The following is an 18,239-nucleotide window of genomic DNA, read 5'->3' on the forward strand; positions in this document are numbered from 1 at the left end:
ATTTTCATTGCTAGTTCCCTGTGTCACTTGGCTTATTGAGATCTTGTCATAGAAGGAAGGGATAAAGGATCCAATGCATTAACATTATAATCAAATTAATATGTTCTTTAAAACATCACAGCTGAATGAATTCACTGATTATTTTATGCACATCTCATTCCAAAGAACATGTCAACACTGTTCAATTTGAATTATGTAACATTTCATGATGGTTTACATCACAGTGAACCATAAATTGGAAAAAAAGACAACTCATTATTTAGAGCTTTTGCTCCATGTACACTATATGTTATCCACCATACATACATGCATACACATTTTCTATACGAGACTACACACGGATTTACAGTAAACAAAAACTATGCGTAACATTGAGGACAAACATCATCTGAGCAAATGAGAACATAAAAAATTTGTTGCTGACTTCCAAAGAGATCATTATGGGACTTCCATCTTCTTGTTTAAGCAGTTCCGACAGGATGCCGTTTCTCAGAGGTTGATAACATGTTATCCCTTAAATGAATATCAAGTGTTTTTTTCCAAAACAGACAAGGCCGGAGTTAAATAATTATTTGCTTTGTCAGGCAAATGGGCAACCTGTAGAAAGGGAAAGTATAGCTGCTTCAGTTCAACTCAGTATGGTTACTAATCAATTAAAAGCTATTATGCAAGGTTTTATTTTGTCCTCACCAGCTCATAAAGTTCCCTCCCTTGCTCAGCAACATATTCATGACAGACCTGCACACAATCAATCAAGTTTCTGTTAGTTCTGCCATTCTTGAAATGAATCTTGTGTTAATCAGCGTTACCCACATCAAAGCTCTTATTTCTTGCTGTCGAATCATGCAATGCTTTCACGCATATATCAGCCACATCAGCACAACTAATTCCCTGATCAAAGGAAGAGAGTGGTAAGGCAGAATGGTAACTTTGTAGCCTTTATTACAGTCTACAACAATAGTAGTACATTCTCACCTGAGAAATCCTGTTTCCCTGATCGAATATAAGTGCACGTTGGCCACCAGGTTCTTCCTGTAAGAATGAAACTTTGATTCAGTACATATTTTGGCCATTAAAAAGCCAAGATTAGATATGGACAAAGTTTGAAAACATTTGGTAGGGTAGACTCCTACTTGGCCACTTCCCATTGTAACATGCAAGAGTTACTTCACAGATTTTCTTTTGTAAAACTAACATACAACCCTCTAACCGCTATTTGTGAAGGGACTAGAGCACATTAGCTAGTATAAACACCAATCACACACTGATTTGAAATGTTCCAAATTGTGCACATGTAGTTGGAAATGCCTCAAGACATATCTTGGAGACTCTGTTTCATTGCAAATTTTTTACTGCCTTATGCCCTTATCCTTTTTCTTTTCGAGAATAACACATACACTGAAACAATGAGCTTGAGTAGTATATAAGCATGTTCAATGATTCAAAAGAGTTAATATTATAATCACATTTGTAAAGGGCTAGCCAAGATAACCACCACCTTCACTACCCCCAGAATAAACGGAAACAAAAACAAAGGAAAAACGCCTTAGGTTTACACCATTACATGTAAATTTTGACAGGTTGCCAAGAATGATATAGCAGCATTACCATTAGTGGACCAGGGCGAATTATTGTGTACCCGAGACCAGATCTTCTCAATGAATCCTCACCAGCCTGAACAATACTCAATCATGACAACATAATACGTAAGAAAAGGATTACAGATAAGGAATTGTTCTCGCATTAATAGAAACAGAAGCATAAGACAAGACTGACCCTCTTGGCTTTCAAAACTTGCTCCCTTCGGTTTGGCTCAACTCCTAATCCCGTGCATGATACTAAAATAAAATCTGTTTCCTGTCCAGTCTGCAGAATATCAGGGTAAATTTATTTTAGAATTGGGGAAAATTGCTGATTTTCTTCAAAATACAGCATTATTACTAGAGCTTTAACATTGTCCTTTATAATATGGTAACCACTTTCATGCATGTGCACACAGGAATGTCCCAGCTTGCACACAACACACAAGTGGAATGAAGCAAACTCAATGGAAAGAGCAAACTCAAGAACACTGATCTTTTGCAGCCCAATCCGTATTTCCTTAACATAAATATATTACAGGCAGAGGCTCAAAGCAACAATGCCTTTTTTGCAATTAACTCATCAAAGTTCATGACTACCATATCACATGATTCATACCAGGACAAATGTTACCAAAAAGGTTTAACAGTGCTCATTTCTGACGTTATAGCACAAATGATGGTATAAACTACAAAGTACCACTGAAGGTCCATCTGTTGACAATGGATGAATATACATAAAACACTTACAGGCAAGGCTTTTATATATTCTAATATAAGCTTGAAACTTCGGGGGTCTTGCTTCATTCCTGCTGATCCTTCAACAGGCCTCTGCAGGAAGGATATAATATTAGAATCTTTAAAAGCAGAATAGTGATTATTTGATGAAGGGGAACAAGAAATTGATAAATCATCAGAAATCACTGCCACAACAGTATGAATGCTGATGTGGGGACAGTGCTGATGTTGCGCTAGAACAAAAAAATGGTCACTAAATTCAATTGTTAATCATCTTTAAGACTTGATTACACCACATCTTGCCCAATTAGGAGATGTTTATGGAATAAATGAAAACAATAGCTAGATTTTCGTTAGAGTGTGGCAGAGAAATATGGGAAACAAATAAACTCTCACGGTCTCATCAGCAAAAAGAGAGTGATGGCATGAGTCATTAAAAATGTATAACTGCACTCTTCCTAGAGACCATAAAACCTGAGAAGCTATCATTAAAAAAAAGTCATAAAACTGCTAAAACAAGAATAGTTAAAAAATTAGGTAACAAAAACACAGAGTTTCCACTTGTAGCAGAAAGCAAAATTTCTGCACACAACTGTAACATGCACAAGACATAAGTTTTCAAGTAAAACTTTTTGAGTATGTTCGTGACCACAAAGTTCCAACATGCAAGCTCATGATATCTTATCTAAGTATTAGTGTCCCGTTCACATGGTGATATGCAAGCAGAAATTATCATTCAAGTCCATTAGAAACTGAAGTTCCTACATCAAGGGTTCATAATGTGTGATAAACTCTCACTACACAGTGATCTACATGTTTCAGACAGTAATGAAAATATCTGTCCCAGGAAAGATAACATTCAGTGTTCACCAAATTTAGTCCACACTAGTGTAAAATCATAACATAGGAAAACAAATCCTTTTTCTGATGTATTTTTGATAGATTTGTGTTTATTATATGATTCCATAAATTTATATTAAGTTCATTTGACACTCCACAATGGATGGCCATATAGATTTTCAAGAAGTAACAAACAACAGTGAGACCATACAGATGATTAAGATGCCATGATTTCTCCTTGGTTCAGAAATCATTTACAACATTCAACATGATACCAAGCTAGCACTCACAAGACCATAGGCATCTATTACTATTAGCTAATAACTTTTACTGTTTTAACCCTCATATTCAGCCACAAATAGAGAAAAAAAAAAAAGACTCCACATGACAAGACCTAAATTAACATTTCCTTAGGCAGATTGTGGAATTCCATATGACAAGTACAAACTGGCAGCCCACTTGATAATAGTAAAAAAAGTCGATCTTGAAAATCTGATGATCCAAAAACACATCCGTTTACCAAATTACCATTCAAATAGTTATTACTTTGAGAATAATTGCAGGTAAGGGTCCGATATACTTTTACAGGTGTTTACTAGGTGAAATAGTGCAATTTTCAAAACACACAAACCTGTCTTCGTGGCTCAAAACGTATAGTTAATGTATGTACAAGGAATGGATCTAATGGTGGATCATCTGGTTTCACAGGACGGAAGGATGAAAATGGTACTCTGACCTGTCAATCACAGTAAAAAGGAAAATGTGTCATCCAATTGATACCTCTCACCACAATGTTAAGAAAAAGAAGATCTGAGCATAGAATGGTTATAACGGAAAGCCCATAGGTTTCTCAGGATGAGAGATCATTACCCTACAAAATCCTATTTTTGTGTTTATTCTGGCAAAATATAATTTGCTTTGAGTTGTATCTGCTGAAGGACCAGCTTCAAGAATTACAACATATGATCTTCCATTACCACCAACAGATAGAACAAGACCTTCATACCTGAACACCGAATTCACTTGAGTGAGGTGCACTTAAAGGTAGAGTCAATGTATCTGTTAATAACAAATCAAATAACAGCCAGCTTCTGCTAAGAAGCAAGGTATATAGATAATAGAACTATCATATACCTGTCAAGTGTGGAACCTAAAGGAAGTGAAAGCTTTTTCGACAGTTCAACATACCCACCTCTGGTGAAAACATAGCCTTCATTTGAGAATCAAAAACAGAGTTAAAGATAGAATAACCAATATTTATCACAGGTAATAACCACACAAGAAGGGTGTAAATCTTCATTGCTTCAAGCTAGGCGAAATGAGATTGTAACTGCAACTGACCTGAGAAAACAGCTTGTCCTGTCTCAGTGTACTCAAATTTGGCATCCATTCCACCATCATACTTTGAAGCAATCACATACTGGAAATAAGTACCTTGACGTACTTCCCATCCATGTAATGAATCTTCAGATTTGAACTTAGTTATCAAAAGCTTGCTTTTGCTGCTTTTCCCTGCCCGAAGTTGTGCCAGTTTATTATTGTAGTCCTGCAGAGAACGTTAGATACCAATTCACCAAAGCTATTTTTGGGAAGAAACATAGATTGACTATGAATCAATCCACCATAACTAAAAATTTTATCAGAATCCTAGCTGAACAAGATAATCTAGCCGCATAGACAGATAATGTTAAAACGAGTTCACTCGAGAAATACCCAAGTGTAGGACCAGCAGAGGAATTAAATTTATCGGGAGAAAAAAGGGTCATCTACTGCCTCTAGAGTAGTGATGATTTGTTTTGAGCATTATGAGGCATGGAACACCACAAAAAAAAAAAAAAAAGCTAGCCTTGGAAGAATCCATTGCACTCAAATGTGCATATAATATTAAAGATGGAGTAGAAAAGAGGGACAAACCTGAAGTGCTTTGGTAAGGTTTGAAACACCTTGATGGTCAACTCTATAAAGATCCCCAGTAATAGTGGACCGAGCAGTGGCACAGTAGATAATCTTGTTGCAACCTTCTACTGCAGCTTGAAGGGAGGAAGGGTCACCCACATCCCCTATTACTATCTCAACTGACCTGGGTAGCATGTCCAACACATCTTGATCTGCGTTCCTCACCAAAGCCTTCAATCACGGAATTAAAGGGAAGGCATTAATCAAAATAAAAGTTACAAAATTAAAGAATCCCCAATCTATAATCTATCACATAGTCTATTTTTACCCCTTTTAGGCATTGAAAATACGTGGAAAACTAATATTTGAAGTACAAAGAAATGTAAAAATAGCGTTTTATAAGAGGAATAGAAGAAAAGAGAAGAAAGTGGTAAAAGCAAAGCAACCTTGACAGTGTAGCCTCTGAGCATGAGCTTACGAACAACAATGCGACCAATGCGGCTGGTGGCACCAACAACAAGGACAGTGGTGTTTTGAGCACCAGGAATGGCAAACTCACACATGGGTCCTTCTCTAATAAGCAAAGCATCCAAAGCTTCCCTGTCATCTGCACGAGTAGTCCTTGAAATCTGCCCCAACCCAGAAAACTTCCTCCAAACATCGTCGAATATTTGCCTGGATTTACGTCCCAACCCCACTGGATTCACGTCGTCCAAACTCAATGAAACTTGCTGCTGCTGTTGTTGTTGTGGCTGCGGCTGTTCCTCTTCTGACATGGATTCAGTTGTTGTTGTAACGGGAGTTGGAGAAGAAGGTTTTTTAACTTTGGGTTTTCTCTTCTTGTTGCCTTTGCCAGTGTCGGGAGAGGCAGCAGCGCGAGGGACAAAGAAGGTAGTACGCTGACAAGGAGAGGACCATTTCATCCAGTTGGGGTAGCTGTTAAGACTGTTCCTTAAACTGGTTGAAGGACTTATTGCTGTTGCAGTTGCAGCGCTCATTGCTGCTTTTTTTTTTCTCAATTCAATCCACTGGAAGGTTAAAGAACAGGGAAAAAAGCCCTGAAAACAGAAATTACATACATATATATGTGTATTATTGCGAAGTGGATAATTATGAAAAGATGATATTTCTTTTTCTGGAAAAGAAATTAAGAAGAAAGGTAGGGTGGTGGAGGGCTGAGAGATCAAAATCAAAGGAAGAAGCCAAACAAAGGCAAATGAAAACCACAAAAAGAGTTTCGGGAACAATTAGTACGTAATGTTTGAGCCAATAAGCGCGCCACGTTGAGTCACTTGTTTCCTTTCATTCCTTGGACACGACATGAACCGGATCAAATTACGGAAAGCATTCAGATTTAATTTTTTTTAAAAATTTGTTGATAATTAAATTCAAATAATTTTATTTTATACCGATAATAAATAAAATTGAGTTGCAATCCCTAAATGCTGCAATTGAAAATGACAACTTAAGGCAGATCACATATGATCAAAGTTAATTTGGTTGATTACAATTTCACCTCATTTCAGATCCTGACGTTATTGCTTTACATTGAGTGACGGAATTGAAAAAAGAAATTCTTACGTTGGGCGGGCCATAATATAAACAGAATTCCATAGTACTCATGTTAAAAATGAATTGATGCAGTTCTCCAATGCTTCTACTTATTTTTCCATCTTAAACATAAAGAAGCCTTTCTACAAAAAGGGGTGTCAATGTTCCAAGAACAAAAGGGAAAAAAACCGGAAAAAAAAAAAAGATATTGAAACTAAGCTCCTTCAATCCAACATTCCTCTGTAAGAAGCAATTTCGACAGATTTAGAACAATTATAACACATTCGCCACCAAAGGGATGGCAATGAATACAAAAAATAAAAAACTAAAAATAATAACCAGATCACGGCATTGACACACATCTATAATTTGAGCTCCAAGGAGAGGCGAGGCAAGGCAAGGCGGCATAGTAAGCAACTGTTGCAGGCTGATCAGATCTATAAAAACTTCATCAACTTGGTTTTAGGGAATCTGGTCACGTGTTTTATGAATGAAAGAATTGTGCGCTAAGAAGCCATCACTAATCAATCTGTTTGTAGTTTTCTATGCCTATATACCCTTCTGAGCTTCTAGAGATCCACCGGCTTTCCCCATCAGCGCCTAGTTGCAAGAAGTGAACCAATGGAGCAGCACGAAAACTATTTTCTACCTGCCTTTCTAGGAGGGAGCATTTTCATCAAAATCCAAATTTATATTTACAATTTGGTTTTAGTTACGCAGAGTTACCAGCAACCTCTGCTGCTCTTTGTCTCATCATCTCCATCACAGCAGCCCTTCGCCGAGAATCAGACTGCTGTTGAAGCCTCCTCAAATGTTCCTTTAGATCTCTGTATTCATTTTAAAATAAATAAATAAATAAAAGTGTCAAATTTAAATTATATCACTTAGCCTAAACAGAGAAAGGGGCATAACATATGGCTGCTCAAGAGGGTTAGAGGCTTATGCATGTACCTGCAACGTGGTACATGGCATTCAGATTCTTTGCATGCTCGAGCATGAAGTTGTAGTAGATACCACATTTTCTTGCAAAGTACACAACCACCAGAAGCACGTTTTTTGCATTGTATTCCATGGCGGAAAAGCCCCTTCACTTTCCGACAATTTGGGTATTGGCAATGTGCAGAACGACATTGTGATGCATGAACCAAAAGGTCAAGCATTTTCCTCAGCTGCAAATTTCAAGAACCAATCTTGTTATGGTCATATACTCAATTTTCCAGCCATCTACTCGCCAAATCAGAAGGAAAATAATATATTTGGGGAACATAAATACATTACTTAGCATATTTCAATAGACAAGTGCAAGTGCCAATATCATCTCAGAAACATCCAGTTAGGGAGTTCTTTAGTCACACGTTCCTATTTTATCAAGTCATTTACAGACAAACACCATTTCTGATTTTCTATTTGATGTTGATATACACAATTGACCAGCAGGAAAAACAGATATATGTAGATGCATTTATGTTTTTATGAGATTTCCCCGATTAACCACACTCAACTAACCAAAGAGTTAAGACAATCTTTTTTATTATGGAAGAGTTCAATAAATTTATTAGAAATGATTTACCTGCACAACCCGTAGTTGCCTTGCCTCTTTATTTTGTGCATCACGTTCAGCCAAGGATGGATGATTCGTTAACTTATGAGGATGATCAATGCCCCCATCCTTGTAGTAACAGGAGTTGCACACATCATAATCAGGACACACTTCACAGCGCCAGCCTTGACCAGTTTCAATGTCCAGATGGCATACATTACAGGTTGTGACAAATGCAGGGGCAGTTGGATTGTGCAGATGGTAAAGAACCATCATTGAGGAATGTTTGGCCCGCCTTAGGGTATCATACTGATAATGATTCCCTTGACAAAGACTCAAAAATGCCTGCCTAGTATCGAAGAATTCACTCTCAAGAATTTCATCTCTATCCTTTGTATCAGTAGGTACATCAGTAATTTCAACCTGCACCGGAACAATTTTCCACAAAATTCAATTAGCAAAGAAATGACAGTCAGCATACAGAACCAGCATCAGGCACAAACACTCGAAGTAAATTACTGTAACACTTTGACAAACTTACTGGATAGAGAACATGTTTTTCCCTCTGATTGAAGGGATGTCTCTCTCTTTCTTCACGTTTCTGCTCTGTTTCATAGCACCTGTGAAGGGATAAAGAAGCAACCATCAAATCCATTTATCCAGGACATTTTCTCCTAGTTGACAGTAGCAGAGTGAAATAAGAACAGAAAAGATTAAAGATATGAATTGCGTCATTAAGCTTCTAATCAGAAGGGGAGTTGAATACTGAAACAGGAAATATAACCAGTTCTAAGAGCTCAAGGATCAGTCTTCTTTTCCCTAAAAGCAGAGGAACAAATAATCTGATTTAAACTGAGGGGAAAAACCTCTCTATAACATCAGTTGAGTAAATTCATACTATTAGAATCAACATGTCAACTGCCAGGACCAGGGTAATGGTAACTACCTAGACATTCTTTTCTTTTTCCCCAAAATATGAATATTCTCTTTTGCCAAAAACATCGGACCCAGCCAGAGGTTAATTCAACATGAATGACCAGCCAACAGTGGGATCTTTCACAACTAAAATAGTGGCACCATGGGTTGAAAGTTTAGCATGCTTTCTATTACTGTAAAGCTGAGCAATCTAATTAATGCTTATATAGAATGTAATGCCCAATTCTGAGCAAAAATAAAAGTAAAAACAACAAAAATAATGCCAAGGAGTTATATGTCTAGCATACCAATGGATTAGTAACAATTCATGATTTGCATATGAAAGTGAGCTGCACTTGCAACCATCAGAATCAAATATAAACAAACATTTCTAGAACGCGGAAAAAGATTGAACCCTATCAGAGATTCAAGCTTGTAGAACAGAAAATAGAAACACTGTAATAGAGATGCTTAACTATGTCCTTGAAAGAGAGCATACTCCTCCATCGTGCATAGATCTGATTGAAAATTTAGTAGTTTGTGCTACAAAATCATAGTACTATTTATAGACCAACTGATAAAACCATTGCCTGCTAGAGTTTTACACGAGTATAATTCTACAGTCATACACAGGCAAACAGAGGAGTCAACTATACAAGATAATAATACAAAGCCAAACAGAGTAGCAGTCATACCTATCACAAATCTGAAAGTTCTTGCACTGATTACAGACCCAGCGGCTTCCAGATACCATCAGGATACAACAATGAGTGCAACAATGCTGCAAGTGAACCATGATAAAATCCTCTTTCATTGGAGAAATGGTCTCACCAAGCTGAGTGCAGGAAAAAGGAGGGGAAAGAGTAACATAACCAGTTAGAGTCCCTTGGGTCATGATATGGAAAGGTCAAGACTAAGATAGCAAGATTGTAATTTCCAAATCTACCGGTTTAGCGCTTTACAAAGAACAAAATCATAGGGGGGAAAAGGCAGAAACATTAGGAAGAAAAGAAATTACTTTATGCATCAGCAGCAGATCCTTTGATGCATTAGAAGAGAGATCAGCCTGACCAGATGCTTTCAAAGCCCTTTTTGTTAGGGTCTTTTTGATTGTTCCTTTTTTATTCAGCTTTCTGCCATCTTCTTGACGAAGCTGAATAATTAGATCTTCAGCAGCCCCAGGCCAGTAATCACCATCAAAATATGGCAGCCTAGCTGCTGTTACCTTTGCCTTACATTCACCCGTAGTTTGGAAGAAATGATCATATAAATTAGTAAGATCAACTACAATGTTTTCCTTGGAAGCTTTCCTTAACATTGCTAAATACCTGAAACAGCATTCACAGATACCAGGGAAATTAATAATAATGGACTAATAAAATATAACATGTGATGAAAAGGAATTAAAAAAAACAAACTATTTGCCTCACCATTCCCGCAGTTTATCTGATTTGGGTGTTTTCTGAATTTCTGGATGACAATATATGATATAATCTTCACCCTTTAGTGGAGGGCAAGCCCATATATAGCAACTTGTAAAACCACGCTTCTTGCAATATTCAAGGTATCCAATCTGAAAAATTGAGGCGTAGATCCAACATGTTAGACAATGATCTCAACCAAATAGATATCACTACTATATGTAGAAATGAAAATGGTGACAATAATTATCACCAAGCAGAATCCAATAAGAGTTTCAACTTACAAGGATTTCATGGTAAACAAATGTACGGAGAGCCTCTCCGGTAACTGCTTTAACCTCAGGACGGAAATACTTGACTGAGTCTAGGTATGACAGATAAACACGGCGCTGATTAGGGAATGCACATTCTGATCCAAATTCTTGAACATACATCCCAAACAAGCATACTTCAACCCCTTCAATCTTCTGAAACAATAAAACTACCTAAAAGAGAAAAACATAACTTGATAAGCATTTGATAATTACAACAAAAGTGCCATTTTCAGCATACAAGCATCTTACAAAATCTATCAAAAAATGTAAATAAAGCATACATTCAACTTAATTAGTTAAGGCCAAACCTTTGATTTATATGGAAACTCTAGCGGATAATTCTCTTCTTGAAAGATTTCAAGAAACCGTGGCTTCACTTCCAGCTTTTTGTCAACCGATGAAACAACTCTAACCACAAGTGCCTCAGCACCAGGAACCTGGAAAAAACAAAGAAAAAAGGAAATAAGCTTGTTATGCATCCCAAGTCCATGAGAAGTCACTGGAAGTTATTTTGAAAGACCAGAAATGAAATCAACAATAAGAAGAAATTCCATGTAAAGAAGGAAGTTAATGGGCCCAAGTTGAAGAAATCAGAAGTTTTAAGTTCTCCCCCTATAGATAATAAGCTTAGTGACTATCTGACATATAACTGGCTAGTGGATTGCAAAAGTTGGTAAGATCCAGTCACCCCCTTTTTTTAAATTCTCCTAACCATACAAAAAACAAACTTCATGCAGAAAGCTCAATCAACAGCAAAAAATATGCTTCAACTTGTATCATTTCTACAGCTTTTGTTTCTACAGCATATAACTAGGAACAAGCAAGCTTATTTGATTATGACCACATTTCTTCTTCTGTTTTTTCCTTATTCATCGTTTTGTCAGTACGTGCGTAGCAAAAGGATAACCACATACAACAAAGAATCAACTGCCATCATGAGAATATTAATCACCTCATCATAACTCTTTCCTTGAACTTTGGCCCTCTCTTGTCTTTCCTGTTTCAGTCTCCTAAATAATCGCTGCTCTATGTGGTCACTGAGGATTGTTCTTGGCAAATCTTTGGCGCCAAGAACAGCACTCTGAGGTAAGGGCTTCCGCTCCCCTCTTTCAACCTCTTCAATATAGCAATTGGGGCATGTATATTCAGCTTGCCCACCATCATTCCTTCTACCATTAAATAAAGCACAAATTTGATGCTGCCAAGCCTCACACTTATCACATTGAACCCACTGCACAATTTTATTTAAGACAAACAAAAATGTAAGAAAAAATGTTAGGGCTGACCATGAAACATAATAATAAAGTATGTATTGTGTTGTTACTATCATGCATACCCATTCTTCAGTCTCTTCATCATTTTTCTTCTTCTCAAGCCTTGCCTTAGGAATGGCAGTTCCATCAACAACAATGCTATCTCCACGAGATTCATTGTGGCATGGAATACAAAAATAATGTCGCGTATCACCAGCACCCACTGTGTAGTACATTGCATTGCGCTTAATGCGAGCACCACAATGGCTACAATAAATAGGTGGTGGTTCAAAAGTGAGTCTCTCAACTGCACATAACTGACAGGAGTTCTCACTCATAGAGTGCTCCATTGCTTGATTCTTTTCAGCTTTCGCTTTACTCTGTAAAAGAAAAAAAAGAAAAATGACTATCATCAATATACCATGTTCAGTCACCAAGTCCATTTCTGGCCTACCAAGTAGTATGCTTGCATGTATATAACCTCCTAGAGCTTTCAATGATCTACATAATGCTACAAACAGTATCTAAAACAAATCGCAACATTAAAATATAGTATACCTGGCCAACCCATTGTCTGAGACCTGTAATATGCTCCCGAACTTGCTCCGGGGTGAACAGTTCAGTCAGTGACACCCCTTTTATTTTTGGTTTCCCAGACTTATTTCCAGCTGCACCTTCAGAAGACTGTGTAACATTCTCTGGTTTAACCAAGTCAGGTTCCTTCTCAATCTCAGCATTTTCTTGCTTACGAAGACCACCAAATTCATCACTTGTAATAGGCTCAGCATCAGATTTCTGTTTGCTAATGTCTTCCAAAACATCCTTCATCTCAGTAATAATAGGACTACCTTTAACAGAACTCATGGGGACATCCGTCTTCACTTCCATAGGCTCAGATTTAACTGGCATACGCCTGTCAACATATCTGTAATCTTGACGCTGGATATCCTGAGATATGTGAGTTTCAGTAACAACACAACCTGATGCTAAAGGACCTTCACTTTTAGCAATAACAGATTGAGAAGATTGTTCTATCTTCACGCGTTTTAATGAAGGCTGTATGTCTACAGAAGTGTCAATTGCTGCAGATGTAGAAGTTATTCTAGTTGAAATGTCTCCCGAACTAGATGTTTTCGTCGATATACTGTCCGATGATGGCAAAACGGAAGTAGAGTTTAGACAGGCACGTGCCTTCTGAGCCTGTACATAATTGTTAACAGGAACACAAACAGGGCAGGCTGGATATCTACAAGTCTTGTGATGACGGATCAATATCTTGGAGTGATGGCAACGAGGATAAGAACATTGAGATGATTGACATGAATCCATATGAGATAACAATTTTCGTACAGTAAAGCAATAGCCATCACACTTGCCCTCAGATGCTTTACATCTACGAGCATGGCGCAGTAACAAAAGCCACCTCACTTGATTTCGGAATTGCCTGTCATGGCTCCCACTTCCAGATTTAGAGATAGCACCCCTTGAATTTGAAAGATCTGATGAGCTTTTAGGAATAGTGGATGCATCGGCAGATAAATTATTACATTGAGCTTCATCCTGCCCAGATATTCTCTGCTGGAAATCCTCTTGGACGTGCTGCTCGCGTGACATGTTCACTGGCATTTGAGACTGCTCTTGTGAGTGAGGGAGCCACTGGCCCTGCACAGCTGATTCTGGCGGTGCTCCAGCTGAAAGTTTATAATCATTTTGTGACTCCGGAACCAATTGGTGTTGGTGCAACATCTGTTGCATTTGTTGAGAATTTTGTGGAAGCGATGAATGCATATCCTGCTGACTAGAGATCTGTTCAGCATGATTCTGCTGGAATTGACTCTGCGATTCAGGAAGCTGAAATTGTCCAGGAGCTTGTTGATGTAGAACCTCACCATGGAGTTCCGCTCCAGGCTCATGCTTCACTTGACTACCTATATCAGAAGCCATCTGAGGCTGACTATAACCACTATTATTGCTTATCAAATTTTGATGCTGCTGATTTTGCTGTGGATGGTGTTGCTGTTGCAGAAACTGCTGTTGCTGGAACTGAAGGGACTGCTGCTGGAACTGTTGCAGCTGATTAGCTTGAAGGACATTGTCTCTTGAAGAAACCGGAGGTTGGAAATTCATCTTCTCAAAATGATCCATGGACTGCGGATTCATATGGGCAGCCGATTGCATACCGTGTAAATTCGACTGATTGCTTATCAAAGAAGAATTTGCTCTGGATATAGAGTGCAAATTGACTGGATCTGAATTCTGAGAGTTTGTTATAGATCCAACAGATGTTGCAGAACCATACAAGTTTCCAGACCCGAAAGAATCAGCATTGTTCATTCCATATCCATCACCTGACACAAATCAAAACAAATATATATTTGCTTTCCTTAAGAAAAACGTGAATATTTCAATAATAAATCACATATTCAGATTCATTATTACTAAATTAAAAGGTGACAGAGAGGAAGAAATAAATTCATAAGGTTACCTTGCATCAGGGGTCGCTGATGTTGATCAAAGTGTTGTTGCAAAGGTTTTGGTGAATTAGCAAAAGGCGTGGTAGTCTGATATCCTCCAGAAGTTCCTGGTTCATTAATGATGAGCATATTGTTGCCCATCATCCCCAATGCACCATTTAGGGAAGCATTAGGAAACCCAAAAGTTTTCTGCTGCAAACCAGACCTGATGCCACTACCTATTTGGCTGCCAAGGGTGTGCAAAATACGACTGTTTTGACCACCATGTTGCTTTTGCTGCTGTGGCTGAGATGACATCGTTGATTCAACAGTTGAAAGTCCAACATTATTGCAAGACTGATTATTAATGCTATTGTTATTACTATTCAATCCAGGAGTGGGAATCATTTGGCTTGCCATTCTTTGCACACCAATTGATGACATTCCACCAGAAGCAATATGAAAATTTGCACTTGGATACCCATTAGATATATTTCCTACAAAAGTACCAATCTGTTACCCTCGGAAAAAAATGGTATTAAAATATAATTGTAAAAGAAGGTAAGGCTCAAATTTACCTTCAGATCTACTGAAGGAACCACTATTCATGCCAGCAGTAGGCAACAGACTTCCTGTATTGACATTCGTAGGAGGTATACTTGCATTGGCAGCACTCACAGATGTATCTATAGAAGATGTAACCATGAGGCTAGGATTGCCACTGTGTGACATGCCAGGGGTCGGTATCATTGTACCAACTGGTGCTGATCCCGAATTAACAAGCTGAGCATGTCTTTGGTTGTGCACATTTCTACTATTCCTTATTAGAATCTGTAGACGTTGCTCTAAAGTACTCAAATTGGTGTAATCCTCCTAGAAAACAAACTTCAAGTGTTAAAATTCGCCCCGGTTTTTTTTCTCTTTCGGGGGATTAAGAAAGTTGTACTCATACAAATAAATGTGATCAGATGAATGCAAAGTAATGTGCTTCTACAGAGTGAAACAAATAAATTTACAAGTGTAATGGGTCCAACCTTTGTGCGAGCAATCTTAAATAAACCTTCTTCCAACCGTCTTGCAAAATCCTGAAACTTGATCATTGATGCCTCGGTAATAGGATGTTGCTGGCGTGATTTTAAAAACTTAATGCTGGAAAAGAAGAGATAAAAATTGCATTAGTTAACCAAAAAGAACGCTACACATAGATATTATAACCAAAATTTCTAAGATGGAAATGCCCTCCATCTTGATACATAGATTGATCGTATATAGAAGCTAAATAGCAATAATGATGATATAAAATCAATGACAAAAGAAAATTTCTATTACATGTAATATAAATATTCATCTGCATATCAATGAGAAATTATATAATAAAGATAGGATAATAACATACACAGACGCCACGTAATTGAAGTCTTAACACACACACACACACATGGAGATAGGTAGAGAGAGGGAGAGAGTTCTACAACTTGGAATTGAACCAGAACATCAATATATATCCCAAAAAGAATCAACATTATCTACAAAGTCATAATATCCTACACAAACAGATGGACAACTATTTAAACCAAAAGATCTTTGACAGTCTTTCTTCGCACTACAAGCTGACCTATGAATTTATGTGAAATGTCAACATCTAAATCCTACAGTCTTCATGCAATTGAGTTATTTTGTATGGTAACTTTTAAGCATATTTAGTAGTAGCAGAAAATCAAATACAAACATTATCTCAAGTCTCAACTAAATGGTGCAAATTACACTGGTATAGAACTAACAAAAACAAAAATGCCACCATTCATAACAAAAGAATGTTACTAAAAGGCAACCAAGCATTCAGCAGCAAAAGCAAACCCCAAACATGTACAATTGTATATGCAGACACACAAAAAGAAAACAAGGAAAGGCATACAAATGTTGGTATTAAACAGCACTCAGACACCATTCACTCAACGCCCAAGACAGATTATATTTCAAATTTCTCCTTAATTCAAAATGAATCAGATAGCATATACCAGCATTTAATACAACACAGAAAAAGAAACCAAAACTATTGGTATACAAAATCTTACATTTCTCCCCGCATGTAATCACGTGTTCTCATCAGGTCAGGATCCATATTCAACATATTATGTGAAGGACCACTAGTGCCAAGAAAACCAGAAACACCTCCAGCAACCCCTAAATTCTGCATCTGGGAAGGCTGAAGCAGGTTCCCATTTTGCTGGGGTAACCCCCCTTGATTAGGAACCTGTCCAGATATCTGTCCTGACATATGCGTCTGCACATTCATTTCTTTCTATATTCCTTCTTCGTTTTCGCCTTGCTTTGGTAACTACCACTACTAGAAAAAAACCCATAACTTATTCCACAATCTTGCTGTAAAATCGTACCATCCACCACCACTCATGCTTACTTTTTTTCCCCCTCCTCTAATTGTCATTTCGAATACTGCAGTTTTACAGCATATCTGTATCTTATGTACCCTGCTTAGTGACATACAGGAAAATTGAATAAATTAACCCAAATTTCTATGATTCAATCTCAATTTAAAAAACTTCACATTGTTTAGCAACATTGAAACTGAAATTAGCTAACAATGAAAATTAGGGGAATTTAGATCAACGAAGCAAGAAAATCCCCAATTTGGGAATTCCTGGATAAAATGCAATACTAATTAGTGAATTAAGCACTAAGCAATAACTAACCCTAGGTTAATATATGAAAAGATAATAATTTCCTAAAACAATCAAGAAACGAAAACCCTAAAAACTAACATGAGGAAAAATACAAAATCAAAGCAGAAGCAAGAGAAGCTACGAATGAAGCCTCAGGAATTCCGATGGTAAGACCCAGAATCGCGAGGACGATGATGGCGATCGGAAAATAAGAAGGGAACAAAACACCGCCTGAATCGCACGTGCGTTCAATACCGAGACACAGATGAAGAAAAAAAAAGATCGAAAAGAGAAAGGGAAAGTACGGGCGACCGGAATTAATTTTTCTGGGGTTGGGGTCTGAAATTTTTTTAAAAATAATAAATAATAATTTGAGATTAATCTTTTTTTGTTCTTTTTTCCTACAGCGAAAATTGAAATTTTAAGTATGCATTTATAGCTTATTTGACGATAAGTTTACTTATTTGACGTCGATGATTTTTTTTTATTTTCTTTTTGAAGTAATTTTTTTCTTTTAATTCCTTCAGGGTTCTTTTTAAAAATATTTTTTAATTTCTTAATTTTTTTAAAGGAGGATAATAATGATAGTTGTAAGTTGTAAATAATTAGACGCGCGGCTCCAAAGAAAGCTGCCGCAGGTGAATTTACTTCAATGCTTCATTTTCTTTTTCCTTTTGATATTATTCAATGGAAAATAGTAAGTAGGGGTAATATTGAAGATGCATAAATTATAAGAAATGAAAATGGAGGATACTAGATTAATAATTAATTATTAATTTTAAAAATAATTAATTGATTAGGCCCAATTTTCCTTTTTTTTTTTTAATTACACCTTTTTCTCGGACTTTTATAGAGCTTGTATGCCACATTCTCATTTGTTTCTTCTTCTTCTTTTTTAAATGATTATCATTTACTCCTTAACTCCATTCTATTTAATTTTGTATATTTTTATTATTTTCAGTTAATTTATCCCCTCTGAGTTGAATCAATACATCATCAAAATTTCAATAATAATAATAATAATTCGATTCTTAATTTAACTAATTTTTATTACCAA

At 37.0% G+C, this 18,239-nt stretch overlaps 2 protein-coding genes across 4 annotated transcripts; both read right to left on the reverse strand.

Annotated features, from left to right (window-relative positions):
* Positions 1-122: 122 nt before the first annotated feature.
* Positions 123-6,326, reverse strand: LOC121229323 (protein HIGH CHLOROPHYLL FLUORESCENCE PHENOTYPE 173, chloroplastic). The gene is made up of 13 exons (XM_041113346.1): positions 5,501-6,326; positions 5,073-5,285; positions 4,500-4,704; positions 4,293-4,368; positions 4,029-4,164; positions 3,790-3,894; positions 2,331-2,411; positions 1,777-1,866; positions 1,609-1,674; positions 976-1,032; positions 814-891; positions 691-738; positions 123-597 (listed from the first exon to the last, which is right to left on the reverse strand). The coding sequence occupies exons 1-13, from the start codon at positions 6,050-6,052 to the stop codon at positions 526-528; spliced, it is 1,779 nt and encodes a 592-aa protein (XP_040969280.1). The 5' UTR covers positions 6,053-6,326; the 3' UTR covers positions 123-525.
* Positions 6,327-6,678: 352 nt separating this feature from the next.
* Positions 6,679-17,614, reverse strand: LOC107906389 (histone acetyltransferase HAC1). Of its 3 annotated transcripts, none has more exons than XM_041113350.1 (17): positions 17,325-17,614; positions 16,577-16,990; positions 15,536-15,650; positions 15,080-15,374; positions 14,534-14,998; positions 12,607-14,396; positions 12,132-12,428; positions 11,748-12,026; positions 11,104-11,232; positions 10,766-10,966; positions 10,491-10,633; positions 10,079-10,388; positions 9,756-9,895; positions 8,687-8,765; positions 8,176-8,568; positions 7,557-7,774; positions 6,679-7,432 (listed from the first exon to the last, which is right to left on the reverse strand). In XM_041113350.1, exons 2-17 carry the CDS (start codon positions 16,795-16,797, stop codon positions 7,318-7,320), a joined length of 5,190 nt encoding a protein of 1,729 aa, XP_040969284.1. In that variant the 5' UTR covers positions 16,798-16,990; positions 17,325-17,614; the 3' UTR covers positions 6,679-7,317. The 3 variants fall into 3 exon arrangements, with proteins under 3 accessions (XP_040969284.1, XP_040969283.1, XP_016688858.2); XM_041113349.1 differs by having other exon boundaries at positions 17,296-17,610; XM_016833369.2 differs by having other exon boundaries at positions 17,282-17,610.
* Positions 17,615-18,239: the final 625 nt, after the last annotated feature.

This window comes from Gossypium hirsutum, chromosome A05 (genome assembly GCF_007990345.1).
Source record: "Gossypium hirsutum isolate 1008001.06 chromosome A05, Gossypium_hirsutum_v2.1, whole genome shotgun sequence".
Classification (NCBI taxonomy): domain Eukaryota; kingdom Viridiplantae; phylum Streptophyta; class Magnoliopsida; order Malvales; family Malvaceae; genus Gossypium; species Gossypium hirsutum.